An 18,673-nucleotide genomic window follows, 5' to 3' on the forward strand; every position below is an offset into this window, starting at 1 on the left:
AAAGTTATAGCCCTGGTCCAGATGGTGTACCTTCTTATATTTTGGAAAAATGCACATCCTATTTGTCCTATCCTCTTCATATTCTTTTTAATGAATTGCTCAAATCTTCAATTTTTCGTAAAATTTTCGTACATAACACCAATAAATAAAAAGGGTAGTAAAAAAGAAATACAAAATTATCGTCCCATTGCAAAACTGTCCGTTATCCCTAAGTTATTTGGGTCCATTATTTGTAAAGTCATATCGTTTAATTGTAAGTCTACAATTTGTGAGAGTCAACATGGTTTTGTTCAAAATAAGTCAACAGTTACTAACCTCTTTCATTTCAGTTCATTTTGTTTAGATTCGTTTGAAAAACGGTTGAGTGCGTCTTCACAGACTTCAGATAAATTTTGCCATAAAACATTAACTTCCAAACTTTAATCCCAAGGCTTTAACGATAGATTTGTTAGTTGGGTTTCGTTGTACTTGTATAATAGATCATACAGCGTAGTTTTAAGAATTGAGCGGTCATCAAATTTTTATACCAACTCTGGCGTACCACAAAGTAGCCACTTAGGACCTTTACTGTTTATTTTGTACGTTAAAGACTTACCTTCTATTTTAAAACACTCATCTGTTTTAATTTACGCTGAAATTTTCAAACGTATTGACTCACTTGGAGACTTTTCACTCCTACAAGATGATCTTAATCGTTTTTGCGAATAGTGTTTTTTAAATAAGCTTTTACTAAACATAGACAATTGTAAATCAATGTGTTTTACACGCAAACAAAATGTTTTGACTTTCAATTATCAATTAGACTCTTCTTATTTGACTAAACTCTCTACTTTCTCTGAATAAGGTATTATTCTTGACTCAAAATTAACTTTTACAAATCATTATGACTATATTATTTAAAAAGCAAATAAGACACTCAGATTTATAAAACGGTTTTCACATGATTTTCGCTACCCTTATATTCCTAAACGTCTTTATATATCATTTGTAAGACCAATATTTGAATATGGCTGCATAACATGGGCTCCCTTTTGTTCAAGGAGTACAAAGAAGATTCATGCGCTTCTGCCTCCGTTAGACTCGAACTTCCACCGTGCTCATAAATTTTACATCGCTTTCTAAACACAGAGAGTGCATTCAGCTGTGCTTTATTATAAAATTAATTAATGGGTCAGTCATATCACCAACAACTTTGGAACAATTAAACGTTATTTATAGCCGTTTAAGTATTAGAAGACAAGTTCCTTTACGTCCTATATCAAGCAGATCGAACTATGGTGAAAACAGTCCCAGTTTACAACAAGTATTACTTTTTAGTATATTTCCTAAGCGGTGATTTTAAAATAAAACATTTAAAGTACATTTGTTCAAAACTTTAGCTTAGCTTTTTTTTGCAAATTGCTTCAAGCACTGTAAATCTATAAATCTAAATATAATTAAATATTAGTCTTAAGTTCTACCTTTACTTTGTTTTACGAATTCAATAAATCAGACTGTGTGCATCATTTTATGATAAGTCATCTCAAAAAACTAGTTTTTGACTACTTTTACGTTTCAATCGTTTTTACCTTCCCAAAGGAAGTTATTGTAATCGCTCCGATTTGTCAAATTGAAAATGTTGATATCTCTCTGTTTGTAGGTCCCTATCTAAGAAGGCTTTGAGAGAGACGTAGGAAGGTGCAATACAGGGTCGTACGAATTTGCTTATGTATCCAAGAAGTTTAAAAATATTTCCTGAATTTTAAGATTTAAAAATATATTCGCTAAAAATGTTTGTTCTCACAAATGTATTTTTCGAAATTTTTATTTGAAAATCGTTTGAAGTCGTTTTTTTTTTTAAATTAATTTCTTCCATTCAAATTTTTTCAATTTTAATTTGCAAATATTATTTATTAGTTATTTAGAGCTTATTAATATACGTGTTGACCCATTTTCAAGACATCGAATTTCGAATTTTTTGAAAATCTAACAAAGAAGCAATGACATTTTTGACCATCAAATATTATTGAGACAGTATGAGAGCTTGTGAAGATAACAAATTATTGAAATCGGTTGATTAGTTCTTAATAAAAACTTAAAAACAAAATAATGGTTCAAGGGGAATACCCTTCTGGAGCAATACAAAATATTTTTTTATATTGATAGAAGCCAAATTAAGAAAACAAATGTTAGCGAAAATTAAAAAAAAATATATCGTTTTGTTTTTGAGGCGACTAATATTTTCGATGTTATCCCAAACAAATTTGGATGATAACTGATATTTTTCGTCTTATTGACGCAAAACCTTAATATCGAAATATGAAGTCAGCCAACTCAATGCTTTGAGCTGTAGGGTCCAAGACAGGCAGACAGGTGAATTGGGGGACCCACTTTTTTTGAATTCTCTAAAATCGTAATGTCACGTTTGATTAAAATCTAGAGTTCGAATTTTTGTACGAATTCAAAACTTGCCATATAGTTTCTTGTTATAAATTGTATGCATTGAAAAATAACATTTTAGATTGGAAAAATTTAGAAAAAAAATCCAATTGAAAGTCTTTTGGGAAACTTGGAAACTTAAAAAAGAATCCTTTTAAAAATTGGTAAGCACTGAGTCGTACGACTCTAATATCTTGCCAACAATTACAGGTATTGCCTTCGAATTAAATTAATTCTATACAAAAATTGTAATTAGCATTTTCTAATTTACCTAATTTACCTAGGACTGGCATTGAAATCGGAAAAAATGATTTTTAACTCGAATATCTCGAGAATATAAATAAAGTTAATGACTTTAATTTTGTTTGATCTCATACAAAACATTATTATTATGTAATTATATAAATATCCTATTGACGGTAAAATCAAAACTTACACCAAAAAAAATCTAAAAAATTAATTTTGACATCAATATATTGAAAACAGTGAAATACATTGTCTTCCAAGTTTTGTGTTGATTTTTTTTAATTTAAGTTAAATTTTTCTAAATAAAAAAATATACTTTTGGGAACAACTTTTAAGACTTAGTATAATTGAAATTGATTGAACACAAAAATTGATAACTTAAAAAAAATCCTGTTAATTCATATTACTGTTTTGGAGACAGGTAGTTGAAAAAGATGATGAAATTCATAGCATGCAGAGCCATACAAATATAGATGGACCAATTGGAATAATTCCAGCTGAGCTCAAGAAAGCCATTGGTTATAATAGGGCTTACTTACTTACTTACTTAGATGGCCCTACAGTAACCGACAAACCTGGGCCTCAAACAATGATCTAACATGCGTCTCCAACCAGCTCGGTCCTTAGCAATCTGTCTCTAATTTACCACGGCACTTTAGTTGAGGTCCTGTCCCACCTCCGGACGCCACCTGAGTCGCAGTCGTTGTTTCTTCTTCTTTACTTTGCAGGCGGGCCAAAAATCATCTGATTTTTTTCTCTCGAAGCATCCTAAGACGATCTCTTCTTTCTATGACAGAGTCCAAGCCTCAGAGCCATAAAGATGGTGACCTAAGATGCACTAGAGAGACTTTACTACTCAATTGCCTTCTAATTCTATTAAAGAATCAGCGATTTGCAAGATTATTAACTTCCCATAGGAAGTTATTGTAATAGAACCGATTTGTCGAATTGAAAATTTTGACATTGGTCGACGTTTGAAGGTCCCTAGAGTCGAAATAAAAGATTTTTAGACAGATGTCTGTGAGTACGTGTGTACATACGTCTATACGTCCGTACGTTCGCGACGTTTTTTTCGTCGTTCAAAGGTGGTTTTCTTACCGTAGCAATTTAAAAAAAGGTGACAATTTTGTTAAACCCTAAGTATCTCACGAACCAATAATGCTTAAGTAACGTGATACCAAACAGGTATATTTTTCGAAAAAATTCAATTAACGGTTTTCTTATAAATAAAACAAATTGTCACCTTGAACATTTTACAAATAACATCTATTAAAATTTTGATTAAAATAGAATTGATAGTTTTGTTTATAAAAAATAAAAAACTAAAAAAATATTACTCAAAGTTGGTACAAATTTAATTTCGACTCAAATAACTTTTCAAAACTTTAAGACATTGGTTTCAAACTAATTTTATTTTATAATTAATATTGTTTTCACCATTCGGTAAAAATCTAAAAAAATAATAAAAGTTGTTAAAAATTATCTTTTCAAAAATTTAAAATATTGGATTCAAACTAGTTGTATCTGACATAAAATAGTGTTTTCGACATTCAGTAATTTTCAACAGACAGTTTGTTCATAAAAAAAAATTGATGTTCGGTTCTCGATACCTCGTGAACAACAGAAGATAATGACTTCAAATTAATTCCATTCATCCAATTTGTATCTGTTTATATTAAAAATACAAACTTTTGAAAAATGCTACTATAATTGGTTTTCGACTAAAAATCTCGTTAACAAATATAAATTTTGAAATCAAAAAATGTCAATTTTTGCTAAGTATTGTCGGTAAAACACGAAAATCTACAAACCTTTTAAGCAAGATAAATCGACAGACGGGATATGAAATTATCAGTGTGGGTCGCATCCCAACCCCTTTTCTTAGTTATATTTCAACGCTGGTGTCGTTGTCTGAATTAATAGCATTACCTAGGCAGACAAAGTCCTAAACTACGTCAAAGTCCATGGTAACGTTTTGTTCAAGACGTCGTTCAATGTCTTTTTTTGATTACATCATATGATTAGTCTCGCCCTCATTGATTAAACGATCGGTGAGATATTACCCGCAGCGTTTATTCTCCATCTTCATTCTGTACAAAACTAATCAATGCTCTGTAAAGCTCTTACCTATAGATGCTGTCATACGCGGCTTTAACATCGATAAAGGGATGATAGTCATCGATTCAAGACATGCCGTAATATGACTATTTGGTTAATGGTGGGCTTTTCTCGTCTGAAGCCACACTGGTATAAACCTATCAGGTTATTGACGAATGGCTTCAGACGTTCACATAATACGGTAGAAAGGATCTTACATGCGATGTTCAGGGGACTGATGGCTCTGTAGTTGCTGCAATTCAAAGGGTCTCCTTTCTTGAGTACGGACGGGTTGTTGTTCAGCGTTGCGTTGTCTCTATAAACTATATAACCGTCGATCGTCTACATGCACAGCAGTTCAACATTCACCTTTGATGGGTATCAGGCTAAAGAGTCATTCCAGGAAATTGAAAACTCGCTAAAATTTGTACAACATTACTCATTCTACCACGTTTGGCTAGTTCTCAAGGTGCTTGATATCTCGTGTTCTAAAATTCATTTTCAGAAGTTGTATGGACCGGATCATAGAAATCTTGAGTACTTTATGTTACGTTCAATACTATGATTCTAAATACAATTCTTTTTTTGAGTTTAATATAATGAAAGGAACTATAAAAATAAACTAAACATAAAATAATAATAACTTATTTCTAAAAACGAATAACTAAAAATATGGGTTTAAATTGTTTTCGAAAATTTAGTCATTTAAAAAAACCCTTTTTGCTATTTGGACTAAACTTGATTAGAAAAAATATTATTCGAATGAGTATCATTAAACAAAAACTAAGTAAATAAATAAAGAACTAAGAAGTTGTATTTAATTTTTTTTTTATATTTCGACATTTTCCAACAGCAATATTTTGTGCATGTGCTGCTTGTTTTAAACAAAAATTAAACTTTATGCACAATTACATCAGTGCACAATACCAGTATTTTGTTGGAAAATCTATCAATAGTATGGTAGGATTTAACACGACTAACAAAAACGATATCCGTAATATGAATACTACCGATAAAAGTTCTTGATATTTATACGAGTCTCGAATGGATCTTAAGTGATTTTGTTCTCAAATGTTGGTACGATTGATATTGCATTCGTATCTCGATGGCAGTGTTCGTTGAGTTGTTGTTCATTTGGATTCATGTGTTTTCATTGGCGAAAAAAAATCAATCTGTTACTGTTGATACTATTTAGTTGTGTAGATGAAAATGGACTAACTGGGATTATTTTGCAGGAAAAGAAAAGATAATTAAGTTTTGCTATGTTTGCACTAAAAGTTTATCTCAGTTTAGATTAAATGCATTTTTTTGGTGTTTCCACCGCACAAAAAGATTTAAAAAAAAATGATTAAGTTTTACAGCACTTTCTAAATATAAGAATACAATACATACTCTATGTGCAACTTTTTTTTTAATTTGATTGAAACAAAACTATACTTTTGTACACAAACATGCAAACAAACAGTCCATAATGCATTATCTGTAAAACCAACTCCTCCACACAGATAATTCCTCACAAATTCTGAATCTCCGATCCCCGACCGGAATCGAGTCAAATCAAGATCATTTCAACTGGACCAGTTCTATTAATTCAAATTCTCAACTGTTAACTGGACCATTCCGTCCACTGCTTTTATAAGATGTACAGATGTCATATGGATTTAGCAAATTGCTAAAAGTTAAAAGAGCCATTCATAAATCATCTTTAAAGTTTATTAAATTTTTAAAAATGAATTTAACATAATTCCATTGAATAATTACAAGAAGTTATTCAATGATATTACTAAATTGTTTAAAATCCTACATACATAGATATAAGTTCGTTTCTTTGACTGCTGAAGCTGATACTGATGATGATGTGCGCCTAACAATATGTTACAAAAATATTTATTTCATGTTCCAACATTCTTGATCACCATCATTATAAGCTTTTTGATGACATCATGTTTGCCTTCAAAAGTTCAGTTCATCTAAGTGAGTTGAATTGAATGGAGCTTTGGAAAAAATGATGTATCCAATACCTATAGATGTTTTGTGGGTTAGTATCTGGTGCGTTAAGTGGCGGAAATGGTATTGATTGATTATTATTAAAGCTTTAATGGTCAAGATAAAATAAACTCAGGGCACTCAGCTAGGTCGCTCAATCTCTATGGTAAATGATTCAATTGTGTAATGGTATTATTTGTTGGAAAATCTGAACTATAAACATCATTTGTATTCTTACCTTGAGACGTATAATATGATTTTAGAAAAATGTACTTTTCAATAAATTATTAAATTAAATTTAAAAAAAAATACTAGGTACCTCTATGTGAAAAAGATTTTAAATATAATATTAATGTAACAAAATATTAAATAGGTTTTATTTGGTTTTAAACATTTTTTATTTTTTTAGCTAAACAATAAAATAGTTCTTTAAACTTAATTAGCTTTTCTCAAGAAAAACCAAGAGAAATACTTATTTCTATAGCCCGCACATAGAACAAAACATTTTAATGGTTTTTTATAGATACATAAACAAAATAAAATTTGATCCTTAAAAATGCCATTAAACAATTTCAGCCTAGTGTTCGTTATCATGATACATCTTTTATAATTTATCGCAAGTGGTTACGTGCCGAGGATGAATTGGCCTTTCCCACCATCCACAAATACGTTCTAACGAGCGTAAAGACCGATGATAAAATCACAAAGCCCGACTACTACCTCACTGACAGTGAATGTACGTACTCGAATCAAATGGAAAAACGCATAGATCAAGATGCGGTTAACCGAAATAAGCGAAAATCACGACGTCGAACACGTTCATTAGAAAAACGCAAGCCAACAAATACAAATACAAACGCTGCAGATAACGTCACTGAACGATTTATAGCAACCAAAGTCAATGGTATTAAACACGAGAAAGATAGAGGTGGCGGTGACGGTGTCGACGGCGGCGATATCGATGGGCTGAGTTCGCGTGCAAGCGAAAATAAAATCAGCATTCGCGTTGAAGCAAGCGATGATGTTGCAAGGGTTCACCAACAACAAAGTCATCGCGACAAACTACGCATTATTGAAGCAGAAAAGCATGGAACCCAGAAACAGTCGTCAGGGCAAACTGAGACGAGTGCTGATGAGTCAGACAATGATTTTGGATCACAAAGCAGTTGCTATGATATCATTGCGGTAGACCAAGGAACGGAATCTCAAAACCAACAATCTCAAACGGATTTCACTGCTGTGGATGTGCACTCAGAGCCACGACCGCTATCAGGGCTTCAAAGAAGTTCAAGACTTATTATAACTGAACCATGTGATGTGAAGGATACCAAAGAATCCGTACCTGTAATTAGTGATAAGGATAAATTAAGGAGTACTCTTATGGAGAGGCAGATTTCGTGTACAAGTGATGAAAGCGCTTCTTCAGAATCGTATTCACTTGCAGACTCTCCATCTTATGCAGCTATTGGAAGAGGAACTTCTTTACGAAGTAGTGTGCGAAGTGCAACTAGTGTTTCATCGTCAAATTATTTTGCCAGTGACCGAGCAAGTGAAATGGATAATTTATCGGTCTTTGAATCTAGCAGTCCACAACAGGTAAGTTCTTTCTTTTAATGATGAACTCCTCCAAGTTTTAGAACTTCAAACTTAGTCTTAAATATTTATAAAACCCAAAAAGAGAAAAACATATTAAAGCATTTACAAGGGAACTTTTAACTTTTACCAACAATAACAAACATTTCAATATTTTTGCATTTAACATAGTTTTTTTCTTCCTGTAAAGTTAAAGTTTAGGTACATATTTCGAACTGATTCACACTAACAAAATTAATCAATTTATTAAACAAAAAGGTAGTTTTTAAGTATTAATTAAAATTAAAAGTAAAATTGAACGTCTTATGATTGTTTTTGGAGTCACATATTATTAACGCATAACAAATTTACCCTCTAAAGATCGTACTTACCTACAATTTGTATGTACATGCAACGTCAACAACTACGTTACAACGAGTTTTTTAACAAAATAGCTGTCATTTTACATTTAAGTCAAATAAGGTGCTTAATTAAGTAAAGTTAGAGATCTGCAAGAAATTGAATTAAAAATTTTACAAGTTACCCACTAAAATTCATTAAAACACCTCTCAATCTTTTAAAATACGTGCCCCCGGTTTTGTTTCCTATTTACTAAATTCGACATCTTCGAATTTTTGTTCCGTTGGTGTCTCAATCATCAATCATGATTTTGTGAATAGAACGAACAACATGTTACAAGTCAGAATCCTTTGCACTGAAATCGGACAACGTTTAAACAATTTCAAAGCAGTTTAATTAGATATAAATATATTAAAGTCTAATATGGGCTATAAAAATGCAAACAATCTTCCTCACGATGTCATTATACTGACAGAAACTTGGCTGAACAGCTCTACTCTTGACTGTGAGTTTTTTGATACGTCCTTTTAAATCCTTAGACGTGATCTTCACCATATTGATTACTTCAACACTATAGGAGGTGGAATTGTTTTAGCGATCAAAAACAGTATATTATTTGCTCATGATCGACAGCTTTAGGTCCACCAACGTTCTAGTTCTATGCATGCAAATTAAGCTGGAGTCTGGGCATCTAATAATTATATCAGCTTACATAAGAGTTCAGCTTCGAGTTCTAATAACGACGTTTAGAAAGTATTTATGTTCTTTTAGAACCATAAGATGAAATTGTCATCGTAGGTGACTTTAACCTACCTGAATTGAGTCAAAATTGATGATGAGAACTTCTGTGTTTCTGTTAATGCGACAATCAATATTTAACTCTAATTAATTGATGGTATGTCTTATTGTGAATTGACCTGGTTTGATGGAATCAAAAATATTTTTGACCGAATACTTCATCAAGTATCCTTCTCTGATACCGTGAGCGCTGAAACTGCAGTATTACCTTCAGCTGTTAAACTAATAGATGAAGATCAATGATCTCGAATTCGATATTGCTTAACTTCTTCGTATCATAACTTGAATTTAATTTCAGTAAGTGTAATTTTACAGAACTTTTTAATTTGTTATTTACCATTGACTGAAATCAATATTTTTTTATTGCAATATCAATGATTTGTCTAACATTTTTTATAATACACTCTTAGGCTGTGTTTACAAAACAATTTCTCTTAAAAAGGTTCGTAGTAACTTCTATGTATCAACATGGTTTGATTTACATCTCAAAAACATGCAAAATAAAGGAAACAAAGCCTGGTTAAAATATAATAGGACAAAAGCTGATGAAGATTCTAAATTTTTTTTTAAATTCTAAAACGACTGTTTATAGAGTATTCTTATTCCTTATATGAAAGTTTTATTTCTAAAATAGAAAGTGAGCTTATATCTAATTCAGAGAGTTTCTGGAAACTCGTAAATTGTAAAAAGACTAGTTGTGAAAGAAAACTCTTTGACAAAATAGTCGTCAACTAGTCCTAAGCTTAAGGTTTGCAAACTTCTTCAAAAAAGCTTTCACAGCTAGAAACGATGACAACTTACAGTTCTTATTCCTCGTCTTCTGAAATAAATGTGCCTCACTTAAATTCAATTAATTTTGAAATAAACGAAGTAATTGTTGAGCAGATTATCACAAGATTGGATAAGTGGTTTAGTGCTGGATGTGATATATCTTGAAAAAATGTGTTGATTTCCATACCTGTGCACAAGAAAGGTCCTAAAAATGAAGTATTGACCTAAAGACACATATCTAAATTATCTGTGATACCGAATCTTTTGGAGTTAATTGTATGTTATGTTATTTCCCTTTATTGTCCTTCAACTTATTCCTTTTGTTTAAATGTTTTTGAAAAACATGGACAAGTCGATTATGTATTTACTGATTTTAGTAAAGCCTTTGATAAATTGTGTCACAATACATTAATTTCAAAGCAAAAATAATAAAGTATTACCAACAACTTCTTTAATTGGATTTCATCGTATTTAAAAATAGTACATATTATAGTGTTGCATTTCGTAATGAGCATTTGGAACAACTTGGTGTAAATTCTGGAGAACCTCAGGTGAGCCATTTAGGTCCAATTTTATTTATAAATGACTGGGATTCGATCATTCAAAATTCGTCCGTCCTTATTTGTGCTGTTGGAATTAAGCTTTTCAAAAGAATAAAATAATAGGATTCATAAGGAGATTCAGTCGTGATTTCCGTCCCTTACCTTCTTATAAGGTTATAAGCTTCTCTTTGTTTCAATTTTTTTTTTTTTTTATTTTTTTTTTTTTATAATAAGCGCACACTCAAGGGGATATATTACCCTTATTATGTAGACACAGTGTGAGCACTAGGAAAGGGAGAGAGGGGTTGAAAGGAGATGTCGGTGTACATTGGTTTTGAATTCCTGAATATTGCAATAGCTGGGAAAGACAGAGTGTGGTAAGGCATTCCACATTCGCATAGTACGGCTAAAGAACGAATCTCTATACTTGACAGTACGACCGAAGATGGGCTCGAGGGTATATTGATGAGCATTCCTAGAAGCGCGAGTATTACGGTTGAACTGTTTAAGGGGAGGAATGCAGCTGGCTATTTCTCTAGAGCATAAACCATTAAAATAACGGTAAAACAGGGTGAGACAAGAAACATTTCGACGATGTTCAAGTGACGTAAATGATGTTATGATGGTAATATCACCAATCAATCTAAATGCTCTACGTTCAATACTATCCAAGAGGCTTAAGTAAGTTGCAGGAGCACCAGCCCAGATATGGGAGTTATACTCAAGCTTTGGACGTATATAAGACTTGTAAATAACAGCCAGATCAGAGGGGGAGAAAAACTTCTTGCATCGCTTTAGAAAACCCAAACATCTTGCGGCATTTTTGGCGACATCGCGTATGTGATCGTTCCACAAAAGGTGGTTGGTGATACACATACCAAGAATATCCAGATGTTCAGTTTCCTCGATGCAAGTGCCATTTATGGATAATGGCAGCGGGGTTATATTTCGCTTTAACGATACAAGACAGCATTGCGTTTTCGAAGCATTAAATTCCACGCGGTTTCTTATTCCCCATTGTACAATGCTGTTTAGGTCGGAATTTAATGAGCTTATCATATTTTGTCGTTGCAGTTCCACATCCGAAAAAGAGGGGTGTGAATCTGAAAACGAATATGAAAAGCTAAGAGTACTATCGTCAGCGAAACAATGTATTGGATTAGATGTTGCAGACAGGAGATCATTAATAAAAATGAGAAAGAGTGTTGGAGATAGAACAGAGCCCTGGGGCACACCAGCATTTATTTTGTGGTTTTGAGACTTGAATCCATCCAATACAACTTGTATTGAACGATTCGAAAGGTAATTACTAATCCAATGAAGGAGGGATTCATGCAAACCGAAAGCACGCATTTTCGATAAGAGAGCCTGATGCCAAACCCTATCAAATGCTTTTGAAATATCAAGTGCAATAATCTTACTTTCTCCAAAGCTATGTAAAGATTTGTTCCACTGTTCGGTGAGATGAACCATAAGATCACCAGTGGACCTATTGCTACGAAAGCCATACTGTCGGTCATTAAGAAGCTTCCGTTCTTCAAGATATTTCTTGAGCTGATAATTAATCAGCGTTTCCATGACCTTGGAAAGAAGGGACGTAAGTGCAATCGGTCGATAATTAGACGGTGAGGAAGATTCGCCTTTTTTGGGAATAGGCTGGACAAATGCGGTTTTCCATCCGCTCGGAACGAGACCTGAGGAGTAGGACAGATGAAAAAGCTTACGCAGTGGTTTTGCCAGCGATGAAGAACACCTCTTCAGAACAATAGCGGGGATACCATCCGGACCAGCAGATTTGTGTATGTTAAGATCTTTTAGGACCCTCGCTACGGTACGAGTGCCCCATAGAATCATTAACTCGCTCAAGTACAGGCGGAGTCATAACACTCACTGGCAGAGTTGAATTGGCGGCGAACTGCCTAGCAAAGAGATTTGCTTTCTCTAAGGAGCTAACAAATGGAGTGTCATTCACAACGAGCGTAGGGACCGAGGAAGAGGAAGAATTCCTCATATTTTTTACAAATGACCAAAAATTTTTACTGCCTTTGGGACATTGCAGTATTTTTTGCCGTAATTTTTGGTCATGTAAAAATTTGGTCCGTCGAATATGGGCGTTGCAGGCTTTCCTGGCTTTTTTTTGCGCAACCATAGCATTTTGCTTTCATGGTGCATAGTAAGGAGGGATTGCATGCCATGTGCTGAGAATCTTACATCTTAGTTTCAGATAAAGGCCCTCTAACTATACTGTACGAAATCCTTTTCCAAAACACATAGAACAGCACCTTCGCATTTTTTTAAATGTATTCTATTGGATATTAGAAACGAGTTTAGACACAGCCTGAACTGTGGCATGCCTTCGAACTGTTTATCAGGAATTATTTTGCCGTCCAGAGCCCTATTAACGATCTTCTCGGAAACTTTGCTTATGCTCGAAAGAAGAGTTATCGACCCAAGATTTGACGTTTTGGAGATGTCCTTTCTTTTTTTCGGGAGAAAATGAACCACAGTAAACCGTACTTCTTCAAAGATGATGCGAATACTAAAGTAACTATGAATGGTGGGCGCTACCGTGAGATGATATCCAACTTTTTTTGCCCAAAATGCAAGAGCTTGAATTGCATGACATGTGGTTTCAACAAGATGATGCCACATGCCGCACAGCACGCGCAACAATTAACTTATTGAGAGGCGAGTTCGGTGAACATTTTATTTCACGTCCGGACCGGTCAATTGACCGCCTAGTTCGTACTCTTTAACGCCTTGAGACTTTTTTTTGTGGGGCTAAGTTAAAGCTCATATCTATACATACAAGATCGATTCAATTGACGCATTGGAAGACAACATTGATGCATGTTTTCGTTTGATACCGGCCGAAATGTTGGAAAGAGTATGAAAACATTGGACTAAGCAGATGGACCATTTGAAGCATACAGTCAAGGTCAACATTTGCATAAAATAATCTTCATAAATTAAATTATATGCACCGTACTATCGATTCAAATTATGATTTCATGCATTTTTCTGAATTGTACGTGTTTTATTTGGAAAAACTTTCCTAAAGCTTTTAAAAATCACCCTATAAAAAGGAAGGTATATCATTAGGAATGGAAATGAGCCAAATTGTAGTTATGACTGCGGTTGCTTGCCAGTTGCGCACCCCAATATTTGATGCGTCCTGGTCTACGCCATCCTTCCAGCATAGGCATGGTGTTCCCCGCTGTCTTCGTTCACAAATTGTATGAATGAGTTAATCAATTGGACCAATTTCAATTCGTGATCACCTACCGATATTGCAGTTGGGTTTCCCAAACGCGTTTGGTCCATCACATAATTTTCCTCAAATTTTCAATTGCAAAGCCGTACATTTTGCGAATGTACTCGCTTTACCTCTATAAACGATTTTACTTACTTGTATACTATGTTTAAAGGATTTTTCGTTTAAATTATAAAATTTCACACAAACTAAACTTATAACGAAAAAGTTAAGTAAAGATGGCCAATTGAGTTGATGGACAATTCTTTAATCATTATTTACACGCCTTTGATAAAAAGTTTGGACCTTTTTTCTTTAACAGCCAAAATTGTGAAATATTTCTAACTTTAATACGAAAGAACTCCATAAACGTTAATTAGCTATAATAACTTTTTTACTGATCGTGCGTCACCTTTACTAGAACGAATTTGCGATATCCAGGATATCAATATTTCAATTTACCAAATTGCTGTCGAAAAGTAGTATTTACAAAAGACATATTTAAATGATTTGATTTGATATAAACATTTTAGACTAATTTTGTTTATTTCAATTATCTTAATTCTGAGAAACACTTGGAAGTGCCACCTGACCGACATTGTGTATCTTTAACACTTTTTATTCATATGTATGCAGTTTAAAGAAGCATCACTTTAGCGATAAGTATTTGTGTTGATGTTGTTGTTGTTGTTGTTGTTCCAGAATGCGGTTGCAAAAATAAGACAAAACAGAAAACTGAAAAACTCACAGTTATTCCTTCTCCCATTTACCATCTCGCCAATGGATCTTTCTTAAATATGCGAGAAAAGAAGAATTAACTGTTAGAAAATAGTAAAGTACTACCATCATGGATCATCAAACCAACCAGGAGTACAAAACATCTATGTCATTCAAGTACGTACAACGTACGAGTATATCCATACTAGAGAGCGATCTCCCAAAGCCAGAAAAGTCACAGTTCCCAAAAAAGGGAATCTAACAGCTATGGATTTGCAACAGAAGCTGCATCAGTAGCATCAGCTATAGAGCCGCAATCCAAAGCAGAAGAATCGAACGTAGATCAGTAAACAGCAGCCAGGCTACGACCGGCATTGGCATCGGCAGACGACTTATACGTCCAACATCCGTGTCTTGCCACAACTGTGTGATATTAGGAGATTTGCACAGTTCGTGGAAAACTCAGGCGAGTAAAGTCTCTTTCTATTGCTATTGCCGTGCTACTGCTATGCCAAACTAAAGGTTGTTATATGCTTTAAGTATAGAGGAGGTGTTCGTTCGGCCCACCGCGCACCGGTCTTTCCTTGTACGTACCTATCTGCAGTTCGCGTATCGCGTATAGACACAGAGACTTTCAGACTTGGAAGTTAGCTTAGCAGCGCAGCGTTTCACCATAGGAATGCCTGCAAGTTTACAAAATGGTTGGTAATGTGGCAAAATAACTACAAAAAAGGGAAATATTTCTAAAGGTCGTCAACTGGATAAGAGGAACGCAAACGTTACGGCGAACGTGAATGCGAACGCGAACGCGTCCGTGTCTTTGATGGCAGCAAAGTTTCCGCATTTGTCAGTCGAAAAAGTGTGTTGCGTTTAGTCTATTCCTTTGAATTAGAACTTTTCACACTCTTAGTTTGTGCATTAAATATTAGCAATTTGGTTTCAACTTGGTTCATCAAATGAGAACATACATAGGTATAAGTGTTATGACCTCAACCCCTCACAAACATACATACATAGGTGCGACTTATTTTTGATAGAATCTACAGGCGTTGAAATTCCTTCTGATAATACAAAAAGGAGGGTTTACTGATTTAAACAATCCGAATCAAGTTTGAGGACTCCAATTTTGTTGTTTTCAAGTGTTGAAGTAGTTTAACAATTAAGCAGGACATATTTTGGCAAAAGTTCAATTCTGATTAATTTTTATAGAAACAAGGTCACATTATACTTTCATGGCTGGAAATTAGTGAGAAATGTATTCGTTCTGCTAGTTACTTAAATCAAATAAGAGAAAACACTTCTCTTTTTTGCAACACCGGTTTTTGCTATATATATTTAGAACAACTGAGTCGATGCCACGCTCCCTTGGGCAGAAAATCATAGGTTTCCGACTGTTTTTTCTTAAAATATACTTAGGCAATCTTACTTGCTAAAATTATTTTAATTGATAAAGTGGTCGGATTTTTTCCTACGTTCATAGGACGGATATTTTAATATTCTCTTCAAGAGTTTCTCAGTAAAATTAAATTTGTGCCGTCTATGATCTTCAAAAACTTAGCTTACATTCCAAACTTTAAGTTTTTGACTTTATTGGTTCTGAAGTTAAGGAGAAGTCCTAATGCACTGAGTTTATCCTATTTTGTTTCTTTAAAAATTCCGTTTTTCTAACCAAAAATTGATAATCCGCATGCGTTAAGCAACATTCCTTCAAAGAATATTAAGATTTTTTTCTACAATTCGCAAAAATATTGTTTTGAATATTTTGCGGGATAGGAAGTTATTAGCCTTTTTTTGTTTGCAAATGGCAACATTCTTAAAAAATAAATTTACAGTGTTTTTTTACGCAAAATTAAGACTTAGAAATACTTCTGAATGGATTTAACGTTTCGAATAGGTAGGTAGATCCTTTGACAAAAATACTTTACTTTGTATAAAATGACTACTGCAGTCAAAGTTCAAAGCCGTTTGAAATTCAATCAATTCAATTTATTAAACTGCATAGGTATGAGACCTGCAGAACCTCCTCAATCAGTCTAAAAATCGCCTCCTCAAATGCAACGTTTATCAAATGGTATTTTTAAAGCAGTCCCTAAAATTCAACTGCGTAGTTAAAATAGTTCCAATCTTCAAGTTCATCAAATAAAAACATTATAGGTGGGTAGGTTTTTGAAAATCAATAACTGCCCTATCTCACACCCATTTGTAACTATATGTAGCCATTCCGTTAAAATCTTTAATTTAATTGAAACCAAAATAAGCCACTTGACCGTTTAGCCTTCTTATTTTTTTTTCTTTCAGTCTCGCGTGACACAATATATAGGTGTGGCCCATTTTTTATTAATAGCTTTGTTTATTTTTTTCTGTTGTTTCTATAAGTAAATGGCAACCCACTGCGAGAAATAAAATAATTGATTTGACTCCTTTTATTAATACCCAATAAAAAATGTATGTACCTATCTAAAAAAATCTCTGCTCTTAATTTTTCGCATTTTGAAATGTTGTTCTGTTCTTTTTGTTTGTGAGTAAAAATAATTAAATAGAAGCAGATCACACATTAACATAATTTTAAAAGTTCTCAAAATAAACTCAAATTTGTAAACAAAAAAGATACACGTTCGCATTTAGCTGGCGGTGTATATTAGTATCTGCACATTTACGATATACCTATCTACAGATACAATTCTCGATTCCACACACATAGATAGTAAACAACAAACGTCTGGATACATAATTTCATGGATACTTTGCTGCTCTCAGAATTCAGACACAGTCTGTGTCTGTGCTGTACATTCAGATACTTCTTCTTGATGCAGTCAGATGCCAAACTCCACTGCTCCGCCCGCCATTGCCACCGCTACCGCCACCGTCAACCTTAATGACGATGCGAAAGCGGATGATGATAATGCGCTGCTGCCCATTCTTGCTGTTTTTACTTTGATTCTCTCTATACATAGGTATCTACTATAGGTTGAAAAATTCGACACAAAACTGACAGACGAAAAACATTGATCTGGCTGCCTCTCATGCACTCCAAGCTATATAATTAACTCCATGATCTCATCTCAGGGCGCATGCAGCTATCGAAAAACAACAACAAGGCAAACAGCAAAGCCGTGCTGCGCTGCTGTGGCACCGCGCCCGCGCTGTCCAACGCACCGGTTGAAACTTGCAAATATACAAATATCTACCAATTCTTTAGTTTTTTGAATCAAAAATTCTCTTTTTCACAAAAGATTTTTATTTTAAATTTCTGAAAAATTAAAATGATGAAAAATTAAGCTTCATGTTCTAAATTCACGCATGCAGATACACACACTGTAACCAGGACCTAAGAAGAAGGAAAACTATAAGTAAGGTAACCTCTATTCATTTGTCCATTGACGACTGGATTGTATGTGCCTCCCAGATGTGGATAGATGCTATTACCAATACGGAACGGACTGCTGGACGGGCAGCAATCGAACGACAACCAGATTTGCCCACCACTTAACGAACTCAACCATTTGAAAAGACTGACATTCAAGCAAATTGACCGAGTATTTGTTTTTTTTATATAAAACAGTGTAGTTAATTAGTAAGCTAGTGGTGTGAATTAATTATATTTTTATTAAAAACCGAAATTTAAAAGGTTTTTTTTTATAAACAAATGATTATGTAAAATGTTTTTTTTACTTATACAACATGGATTAAATGTTATGTTATGTTTATTATATGGGATTGTATCGACATACTGCATGAGTTATTATATTGCATTTAAAGTATGGGTCACAATTTGTATGAAAAATTCAATTTAAACAAACAAATTTTATATTTAAAATCATGAAGCACACATTTCTGGTTCGTCAAAATTTTGTATTTTAAAATGCTGCAAATAGTTAAAAAGAAAAAATCATGTTGATGATGTAAGAAATAC

The 18,673-nt window shown here is 33.6% G+C and overlaps 1 protein-coding gene across 11 annotated transcripts in view; it reads left to right on the forward strand.

Annotated features, from left to right (window-relative positions):
* The window catches only part of LOC129947202 (tensin-1), a 179,481-nt gene that overhangs the window by 78,516 nt on the left and 82,292 nt on the right, over positions 1-18,673 (forward strand). For 2 of the 11 annotated variants that reach the window (XM_056057663.1, XM_056057664.1), the window contains exon 3: positions 7,324-8,343. The exons of the other annotated variants lie outside the window; for them this stretch is intronic. In XM_056057663.1, the coding sequence (XP_055913638.1) occupies positions 7,324-8,343 (1,020 nt within the window). The remainder of the gene's footprint in view (positions 1-7,323; positions 8,344-18,673) is intronic. 11 annotated transcript variants of the gene reach the window in all.

The sequence above is a fragment of the Eupeodes corollae genome, chromosome 2 (genome assembly GCF_945859685.1).
Source record: "Eupeodes corollae chromosome 2, idEupCoro1.1, whole genome shotgun sequence".
Classification (NCBI taxonomy): Eukaryota; Metazoa; Arthropoda; class Insecta; order Diptera; family Syrphidae; genus Eupeodes; species Eupeodes corollae.